The sequence below is a fragment of the Gastrolobium bilobum genome, unplaced genomic scaffold (genome assembly GCF_033153095.1).
Source record: "Gastrolobium bilobum isolate Gb01-03AN ecotype WA unplaced genomic scaffold, APGP_CSIRO_Gbil_v1 utg755, whole genome shotgun sequence".
NCBI lineage: Eukaryota > Viridiplantae > Streptophyta > Magnoliopsida > Fabales > Fabaceae > Gastrolobium > Gastrolobium bilobum.
Genome location: NW_026897541.1, coordinates 280083 through 291272, shown reverse-complemented (window position 1 = coordinate 291272; position 11190 = coordinate 280083). Strand labels below are relative to the sequence as shown.

At 32.2% G+C, this 11190-nt stretch overlaps 1 protein-coding gene and 1 pseudogene across 1 annotated transcript; both read right to left on the bottom strand.

Moving 5' to 3' along the window:
* Positions 1 to 458: 458 nt before the first annotated feature.
* On the bottom strand, positions 459 to 4242 carry LOC133307881 (oligopeptide transporter 6-like; annotated as a pseudogene).
* Positions 4243 to 7032: 2790 nt separating this feature from the next.
* Positions 7033 to 11051, bottom strand: LOC133307884 (uncharacterized). The gene is made up of 7 exons (XM_061508443.1): positions 10801 to 11051; positions 10658 to 10706; positions 10359 to 10461; positions 9743 to 9838; positions 9525 to 9599; positions 8872 to 8941; positions 7033 to 7384 (listed from the first exon to the last, which is right to left on the bottom strand). The coding sequence occupies exons 1-7, from the start codon at positions 11029 to 11031 to the stop codon at positions 7310 to 7312; spliced, it is 699 nt and encodes a 232-aa protein (XP_061364427.1). The 5' UTR covers positions 11032 to 11051; the 3' UTR covers positions 7033 to 7309.
* Positions 11052 to 11190: the final 139 nt, after the last annotated feature.

The window sequence follows — 11190 nt, the reverse complement described above, 5'->3', positions numbered from 1 at the left end:
CTTCCTTAACAACGGCGCAGATACTTTCATCACAATAATAAAATTTCTTTGAACAGATAACATTCATAAAAATTTAAAACAGCTACAAATGACTTCTTTTTGAAAAAAAAAAAAAAAAGGGTAAACAAAGTTTAGAAGTATTATAAAATGCCCAATTCATCCTAAAAAGTAATAATGAGAAAAATGTGTGTCCTTTTAAAGGACATAAATTTTGGTCTTTTTAAAAGAGAAATAGATATAAAGAGATAAGACTCATATCTTTATTTTTTTTTATCTTTATTTTTCTCAGTGGAATTTACATTTCTTTGTATCTATCTCTCTCTTAAAATGATTTAAGCTTTTGTGTTTTTAAAGGACACACTTTTCCCGGTAATAATATTAATCAAATTTTCAGTCAAAAGGTTAACAAGTTGGTAACCTATGATCATATACAGAATTCAATGTAGTTTTAAAGGTAATCAGTAAACTGGACAACCATTAATAACAATGCCTTTGGCAGTAGGGCAAGTAGCCAAGGGACACCCTTCTCCACTATTTCCCCACCAGGAAATGCTTGTAGATCCCAAAAGAAGGAACAATATGATTGCCATGAATGAAGTTCCAGCATCAAGGCCACCAGATAAGACATAGTTGTAGCGTTTCCACCATTCTGGTTTATATCTATATGCTACAAACCCTGATATAAACCCAACAACTATCCAACTTGTGAAGTTGACAGCAGTTGCAGGAGGCATCATTGATGTTGCACCCAATAAAACAGGCATGTGAATAAGAGGTATCCATTTTTGACTTGGGAATGCCTTATGAGCAAGCCAAACTAAAAAGGGAGCAATAGCTCCCACCAAGGAAGAACCAATTCACATTCCCATATTCACCAAGGTTTCCAAAGATTCTGCGTGGCCCTAGAAGACCCCATATATAACAGATGCATCAAAGAACACATTGTCCATTGGACAAGTCCAAGGGCTATCTGGTGGCAACTTAGAGACATCACAAAGGTTAGGAATTGTAGCCATCAACCACCATGCGGTTATTGTGTATACAATTACTGCTATGAGTGTTCCTACCACCTGCATTCAAAGTAGCCAAGTTTATTTTCTGAACATATATAGCTAGTTTCAAATTTGAAAAACATAATTGACCATAACTAATTAACCTGTGCCATGAACATTATTCTTGGTGGAATTTTCATATAGTGACCAAGTTTGAAGTCTTGCAAAAAGGTTAGTGCTTGATACATGCTAATGTATCCATACACCTTGAAGCACATGTTAGCAACAGGGCGCTCTGGATACATGTAGCCAATGACGTATTCTGTTATGATGTTCAAACCTGGTTGCTGTTAAAAGCAGAAAAGGAGAAGAGCACATTAGATAATTCTCTTTTAGCATCAATATAAAAAACAAGCATGTTTTCAAAGTAAATTAATCATTAAGATACCTGATTTGTAGCGGCTATAATTATAACAATTGGTAGAGTAAAGAAAACGGAAATTGCAGTAGCTAGTAAAACACCCCACCAAGGCAACTGAACTGATTCGTTGTAGTGCACACTAGCAAAAATAATAAGAGCAATGTTCAACACTAGGATGATGAGAAACCACCACATCGGTAGGGGTGTTCGCGGTCTGGATTAGATCGATTTTGGAAGGAAAAATCATTCGATCTAATCTCTTCAGTTTGATAATGTAATCATCCATTCAATTTGTTTTTTTTTTCAAATCCAATCCGATCCAATCTAGTTTTTGTTGGGTTTGGATTGGATCGGTTTTCGGTTTTTTAAAAATCCTAAAATTCGTTTCAAGATTATTGTGAAAATAACATCTTTTGTGTATATTGACTTTGAAAATTTATTTTTTTTGAAATACAAAAAGATAATATAGTTTTTTGTTGGCAATGAGATATAAAGCTCTATACAGATGAAATTTTGTTGATGAGATGTGATTAAGTTTTTTTTTTTTTTTGGTTTAGTTGATGGGTTAATGGATCTTAGGTTTAGAAATTTTTGGATTATGATTGGGGAAAGACCCAAGTAGATAGAGGGGAATTAATATATTCGATCGGTTTGATTGGATCAGTTTTCATCAACCAATCCGAAAATCGATCCAATCCAATTAAAATTTGCGATTTTTTTTTTCGGTTTTTTTGGGTTTTTAATTTTTCAATTTTCGATTCAATCGCTGCAGTTTAAATCGGTGAATGAACACCCCTACACGGTACTGATTTGTACTTCTTCATTAGCCTTGTGTGTATGTCATTTTTTTACTGCCTCCAAAGGCCCTTTTGCTTTGCTTCCATATGTCACTGCGTGAGGCAAAATTAAATGGAATTAAGTTTTTTGCATAACTTACAGAAACAAAAAATAGAAAATAAAATAAAATGAAACGTAACATCCTTACTCATTTGGAAGAAATCAAAATACTTGAAAGTATAGCCAAAACGTCTTAAAAAAATAATTGGCATTGGTGATGTTATCAAATGCTTAAGAGTAGTCATTACCTTCCATGGAAAAGAAGAACATGCACAAGAGTGGCAGAAAGTGTAGCAAATCCAAGACCATATGTCATTGCAAAGAAAGTGCTGAGTTGTAAAGACCCAATGCTTGAATAAGCTTGTCTATCAAGATGGAAGTTAGAGTCTACTATGCTGGAAATGTCATATACTGAACCATTTTTCATGAAAAGCTCACTTGAAAATATTGGGAAATTCTTGGAATCATAGACATTTAGCCAATAAATTAAGGGGGTCATTACATACATACATAACAAGAACGAATCCAATAGCAATGTTAGCAGTAGCAAACCAACCCAAAACCTGCAATAATTCGCCTAGCATCATTGATACAAACTTTTGGCACTTTTCATATATCCTTCCCTATACTTCCAATTAAAATTTGCCACCCAAATTTAAAATGGCAAGCAAAACGTATCAATGGGTTGGGTTCATGTGGTATAATGGTCTAATCCATAAGTGAAATCATTTAACTCGAATATGACACGTTTTCATTTATGAGTCAAAAATTTAAATGTGTCATGACCTGTTATGTCATGAGTCACACTAGTGGTGTGGGTGTGTGTAATAGGATGTGTGTGAGTGTGTGGTTGTGTGTTCTATTTTCTGTAACCTACAAAAAAAGAAAAAGAAAAAAAAATTAATTTTTCAAAAAATAATAATTAAATATAATAAGAAAATCTGAATGAAATAGATAAATTGACTCAAAACCCATAGCAGGTCATGTCAATATTATCAAAATTCCAAATTTTTTATTGCTTGGGACAAAAAAAAAATAGTTACAAGTTGACAGGCAATCAACCTGTTATACAACATATAATAATTTGTGTCATTTTTCTAAACCGACAAATTTTAACCCATGAGTTGACAAAACATATATTTTAACATATTGCGTCACGTTCATAACATATTTTGCCATCCCTAATTATTTTTCATCCATCTAATATTCATTCCCATGTTTCTTAAGAATACAATTTTTTTTCTTGTTAAAATTTGATATGAATTTTGTTTTTGTCTTTCTTTATAATTAAAAATGTATATATATGAAAGGTAGATAGATACACAATTCTCATGTAAAAATTGTGTGAAATTTTAATATAAGGCTATCCATTCTAAAAATGACTAATTTATAAATTAAATGGTTGAATTAAGAGAGTTTAATTGGGATGGGAGGAAAAGGAGACAAGACATTTCAATCCCTTGATTAATGAGTGATAAGCACTATAGCAAAACAAAAACAAGCCTTGAAATAAAGATAAATGAAAGCATAAAAAAAAAAAAGGGAAACCTGAGTGGTCAGCATAACTATGAATGCTGGAAGAAAAGATAGAGGCTTTTTATATAACAACTTCACTGCAGTCAAAATATGAGTAGCGTAGACTGATCCAGCACCAGAATTGGCAAAGATGGTTATTAGAACATGTTCCTTCACATTGAAAGGTCCTGGATTCATTGTGAACTCAAAACATGTATCCTTTAAAAACACACGTTTTGGCGAAGTCTTTGCCATGAGGTGTCCAATGGGAACAACAGCAATTTGCACAGCTATTGAACGTACACTTAAAGGCTGTGTTCTGTACCCAAAAAACTGGTTCACAAAAGACAAGGCCACACACGAAACAATGCCCAGAACCCACATTCTGAAAGTGAGTATAGGCATGTTGGGATCATCTATTTTGGGCACGGTTAGGTCCACTTGTCTGATTGGATACTCATCGTTATGTTCCTCCATGGCTACGATGGAACAATGCTATACTAATCTTTTTAGTCCTATAACTGTATCAAAGAAAGAACACAAGAACTTAACAAGGTTATATCTTATGTGCTGGTTTAATCACTTGAATAAAATATAGTTATGTTCATGTCACTTGAAAAAAAAAGATAGCTAAAATTATCTTTATCTCACTTGAAAACAAAAGGCAGTTATCTTATTTTTTACGAATACTATTAATAAAAAAAGAGAAATATTACTCTCCTTTTACATGAGATAACTTATCTCATTTTCTCTCACTTCGATTCTCGTACTTTACTTTCTTATTCTTTTTCTTTTTTCTTGTAATGGTAGGACTCACCCATTTTCTCTCTACCACGTAAGATATCTATCTTATGTGGAAGTAGATTAATAAAAGCCATAAAAAAAACTTATACAAAAACTTATACAAAAGAATAAAAGACAAACAGTTTTATTCATATCCCGATCTTTATTTGAATTTTCAAATGACTGTTAGTTGTAGTCGGTTGTTAGTAATATTCCCCCACATTGGTAAGAGAGTTCGTAACAAAGAATTTTGTTATGCATAGCATTATCCTTATAATAACCAAAAATAAAATAAAATAAAATACCACTTTTTTTTTTTTTTGCCATATCAATATCTAAGTCCAAGATATGCGAGAAGTTACAAAATCAAACAACTATTTTTATGAAATTTTTAATCCCAATCACTCAAAGAAGAAAGTATTGAATTTTTTTTTTCTTTCTAATTTTTACTATATTAAATGTTAGTTTAATTGATCATTTTCCCCCGTTTAAAATTTATTTATTATTTTACTCTTCCTAAACTATATATCAATGCACCCTTTCCATATATATATATATATATATATATATATATATATATATCAATCGGTGTATGTTTGACCGACATTTTATGTATTTGTCCATTTACTCGAATACTTATCAGTTAAACATTTGTCAAATAGGTACATATTAATATATAATTTGAGAAGAGGATAGAATGAAAAAAAATTAAAATAGGGATAAAATAATCGATCAACATAAATGCTGTTATTATTTATTTAATAATTTTATACCATATATATTATTCAAATTCTCTATGTTTTGTGGTGTACTAATTTATGATATAAATATATTTTATTTGTTATATTATAATTTAGAAAAAAAAATTCTTAGATTGTTAAGTGAAACAAAATGAAGGTAAGTTACAACATTTCTATTTACCAAAAGCCTCATAATTTACCAGCAAAAAAATTGTCTGATTGGCCAATCTATGGTGCACGGACACTAACACAGAACACGACACGACACGTCGACATGTTAATTCTAAAAAATAACATATTTCGACACGTTGGGACACGTTTTGATATTAAATAATATTTTTAATATATGTAATATAATTTATATTTAATAGATATAACAGTCCATGATAAGTCATATAACCAATCAAATATTCAAATTTCATAACATAAATATAAAAAAAAATAATATTTCGTACCTTGTTAATTTTTCATGTCAAATTTCATAACAGAAAAAAATTGATTTATAAATAATTTTTTTTATTTTTAGTTAATAAAATAAAATTAAGACAAAAAAAAAAACGTATCCGAATGTTAACCACGTGTCAGAAAAAGTTGACTGTGTGTCGAAAAAACGTGTCGGAACGTGTCCGTGTCGGACGCACAATTTTAAAAAATCAACGAGTCCGTGCTTTAGAGGGTTCAACCATGACAAAAATTGAAAGATGCTATGAGCAAATAAAATGTATCAAAGAAACAACAGAAATACTATAAAAAAAATATTAGAGATATAGTGTCATTTTTATTTTTATTTTGAATCTGAGTATAAAAATGAATGAATGAATATAACCAAAAAAACAAAGCAAGAAAGTATTTGAAATAAATTGAATTATTATTGATATTGGTTGAAGTTGGGTGGACTTAAAGTGGCAAAGTGAGTTGGTCACTACGGAATGAGACGTGTCATCTTGCCTCTTAAAGATGGATCGAAAATATCAAAGCATCCCATTTAATAACAAGTTGACAGGACAATTCGTTTAAAAAATACAAAATTTAAAAATGAATCATATTTCATGAGTTTATAATATTATTTAATTTTATTTCACACACCTCTTTTTTTTTCCAATCTCAAGCCTAAATAATAATTATAAGAACTCATTTTTGCATCTATGTATAAATAACTTTTGTCATGAATAAAATAATTTTCCTTTATTTTTTAAGGATAAATACTAAAATAAAAAAATTTAAATATCGCAAAAACTTGACATACAAAAGTAAAATACCAACTATAGTAAAAAAAAAAAAGACCCAACGGGTCAACCTACCCTGCAGTAGATTAAACCCATTTTAACCTATCTTTGTGCAAAGCAGGTTGAAACAAGTTGACAGATTAAAGATTCTCAACCCACCATTTGTAACTAGTTAAATAGGTCAAGGCAACAGATTAAACCCATTTTTGCCACACCTGAGACTTATTACCCCACCTGAAGAAATACAAAAACTACTTATCTAACTTTTGTCGCTTTAACTCAAATTAAAATTCACCCTTCCTCCTAATTCAACAAAAATTCTATCTTTCTTTCACTTTTTCTTTTATGGGTAGTTTTTTACTAAATTTTTTTTCCCGCTAACGAATCAAATCATTTTCTGTTGGGTAGCAAGAAATTACACTAGCTTGAAAAATAATACATCAATCCATATCAAGTAACCTCCACAAATTAGATAATTACCAAAGGTACATGGGAAAAAACCAATAGAAAAATCCCCGTAACAGAATAGTAGTGCACTATCATAAACGGTCATGAACACCAAAGTTTAGACAGGCCGCAGATAGATCTCATTTATAATCCCAATCACATACATATAGCATAAAATAACAATCAGCATCACTCTCTAATCTTCAAAAGCAGATTACATCTCAATTAGGGTGTTATTAGCTAATATCATTTCCTTACACAACCATCTGAAATATGATAATGCATTTGTTGCAAGAGTCTAGACGATTCTGGCGTTCAATTCTGTAGACGTATTATTGATGGCGCAAGCTAATCTTTCAGCAACTCATTAGCCTTATTTAACCAAATGTCATAAATATCAGGCGAGAACAGAACAAAGTGGACCTGAAATAAATATTTAAATGTTATTACATATTCTAGGAACCCTAATAATAGAAACTTCAAATAAAGCAACAGGTCGCCTCATGTCATAATTATGTATGGTATTTACTAGTGGAGGGATTTTTTATTTTTTTGACAATTACCAACCGGTGTCCGAAGCCGTAATGGATCTCACTAATCCAGTATCGGGTTTGAGTCTTTTCACCCTCCCTAGAAATTTAGATTCTCAAGAATCGAACCCACTACTATTTGGATAGGTCAAATTCTGAGATGTAGCTGAAACCTATGTAGCACCGATACGACACGCGACACGACACGACACTTCGACACGTCAATCTTAAAAAATTATGAATTTCGACACGTTGGAACACGTTTTAATATTAAATAGTATTTTTAATTTATATAGTGTATATTTCATTTAATATTTAATAATTTAACAAAAAAATGAAACTAAATTAATAATACCCATCAACACGTTATAAAGATGGAAGCTTTAATAAAAAAAATAAGAACTGGGATGAGAGAGGAATATAATATCAGATAGAGAGATCAAATCATATTAGAGAGAGCTCAGAGAGAAAAAGATACAACAAGAGCGTGATAGGAATTGACAACAATGATGCTGAGATGATCTCTTATCTACTTGAGGGGAAAAAAGACAAAAAGATAAAATTGATATGATCAGGTGGAAGCTTTATTAATATATTTTAACTTTTAAAAATTTTTTTAAAAAAATTTAAAAAAAAATTACGAAAATGCCATTTGACCGTGTCGGACACGGTCAAATTCGCGTGTCGGACACGGTCAAATTCGCGTGTCGGAATGGTCAACGTGTCGGAAAAAGTCAACCGCGTGTCCGACACCGTGTCGGAACGTGTCGGAGCGTGTCGGACCCGACTCTTCCTGTTTTTACAAGTGTCAGTGCTTCCTTGGCTGAAACGCCACTAGACCAACAACTCTTGGGTCAAGTGTAGAGATATTTGGAACACTGTTTGGAACCACAAATTTGGGAATTGATTTCATTTATAAATTAAATTTTTGTTTAAGAAGTTAAAAAATAGGAATTGATTTGATTTTAAAATTAAAACCTTTATTTGAAAAGTTCAGGAATAGGAAATAATTTTATTTTTAAATAAAATCCTGTATAAAGTTATTAAATAAGAACTTACTTGATTTAGAAATTATTATAGAAATCCACTCAAATCTGGTTCAATTTGAGTGGATCTGATTACCAAATCATATCAAATCAATTCCATCTTTCAATGATTCCAAAGACTGGAATAGAATAGAATTAATCTTAGGGCTAAACTTGGGTCTTAATTTTGTCAAAAAAAATTTGGGCCAGTATTGAAAAGTATAATGAAACCCAAAGGCCAACGATTACGTCTAATTGGAAATGTTAATATATTAAAAGCAAGAAGTGAAATGTATAGTTATTCATATCATAACTCAGACCAAATATAGAAAACGGAGTAAATGGAATGTAATACCTCCTTAAAGTCATTTTGAAACTCTTTGATGGTAGAAATTGCCACTGTGGCTGCTTCATCATAGGGGTATCTGAAACAACGCAACATTATACAATTGTGATGAAAGGCTTGGATCTACTAAAAAATCAAAGGGAGAATTAGATTTGAGAGCTAACAGATTGAATTTGTTAGGTTTGAGAACAGATTGGTCATCATAACAAATAACATGGCTATCATATATAGAATTAAAATTCAAGAAATAGCTTCTTTGCAATTATGCAAGGGTAAAACTACATATAAGGATTATCCTCACCCCACCCTAACTAGTCGGGATTTAAAGGGGAGTGGTTGGTTTTGTTTATTTCCAATGACCAAACATTTGAAATGATTAACCACAATAGTCTTATTATAAATCATAAATTCATATTGTCTTTTTCCCAGATCCTCAAAATATAATTCTCCCAAAAGCAAATCAGAAGTCCAGCCACATTTGCCTAGCCCTAAGGAAACAACTTTTCCTTAGGATGATTCCATCATGAAAGACAATTACGTATCAAGCCACGCTACCAACCTGAAGTTTCACACTAGTGTTGCTATGTGATCATTATTGCTGATCAAAACATGGAGGATGAATACATTAGATTTGCAGGTGTGTTTTGTTAACATAAACCTACCCATAGACACCACATGATATGGCTGGGAATGCTATATAACGAATGTTGTTCTCTTTTGCAACCCTCAAACTATTCCTGCAAGTCAAATTGACAATACAAATATCTCAATCAAGTGTAATGACAGTGAACCAAAAATACAAAATGGAATCAATAAACTTTTGCTGATTCAAATACGATGAAGAATAATAGCTGCATAAGAACAATGTTAAAAAAGCTACCTGTAAGCACTTGCCAAAGAGGCAGCAGGATTACTATCATCATCGTAGATGGGGCCAACAGTATGAATAACATGAGAAGCAGGCAGCATAAAACCCCTGAACATCAACAAGTACAAGATATATAGGTGACAAGTAGAACAGTTTAAACTGCTTAATAATGGCAGAACCAGAAAAATTGTGAGAGGGGGCAAAGAATTCAAAGTTCGCACTAACTTAAGCATGTCAACATAGTAGTGGGTCAATATGTAACTAGATTTAAAAAAATTCTCCAATTTTTCTTCATACATGAGGAATAATAAGAACGAAGGGGGCGAGTTTATATTATACTACCGTTCTTTTAAGTCCAAATATAGTCTAAGAAAAATGTTTAATGAACTACGACAGTGCTTATGATGTTTTTTGGTTTTTGCCAAGGCTTACTTCCATACACAAGCTTCAATTTGTACACCTCATGAAAATAAAGCCAAAAACAGCTTAAGTGAGTTTCAAAAGCTATTTTAATAACCTCATCCAATATGATTATTCATAAGTGCTTGCCGAAACCAAATAAGCTTAAAAACATGCTCATCCAAAATCCAAAGGGGTCCTAAATGTAAAACTAGAAGAACTCACTCACTCTGTGATCCTTGCTTCCCCTGTTGGACAGCGAACTCCGGGCCTGACTTCTGGAACATTCCGGCATGCTTGATAAAGATATAGACCTGCAGCCCTATGTATAGCTGATAGCAGAGCAAAACGGTGTCGTTCAAGGTCAGTTTGATACACCAATTGAAAACACGTATCAGCTATATATGAAAAAACTCATCCCTGAAATTTTCCCTACCAAACTAACTATAAAGCATTATTAATTTATGATTTCTTTCTGTTTTTAAGAACATTATTCTCAAAATTCAAGTATATATAGAAATCAGTTACCTCCATCTGCACCACCACCTCCAAGCATTCTCTCATTTGCAGGATTTACCTTTAATGCAATAAATATAACACATCGTTACACCTACGATTCTTAAATTAAATAAATAAATAAATAAAAACACCAGAGAGGAATATTTATATACTATTGCGTCAGTGGAACCATCGATGGACCATTTGGTGATGTCTCCTTTCTGAATGACCAAAGCGTTTGATGGAGATAACGAGAATCGAACTACACCATCGCCACCATTGGAAACCCTAGCTGCAGCGTCCATTCCAAACACACGGCAACTCCTCCGGTTAGCGTTTGAATTTGAGCAAAACTTTAGGGCTTTTGGTAGAAAGAGTGAACCTGAGAGAATGGCTTTAGTCATCGTTTGCTTTTGAGTTCTTAGTATCGTGACGTTTACGGAAGGGGAACGTTTATGTTACAGTGCGGTTTTGGAATTCTGCAATCCTTACGTGGAATGATCTCATTCGTTGATGTGTTTTGAGTCGTTGAGCAGTGATACGATACAGCTGCACTTTATTTT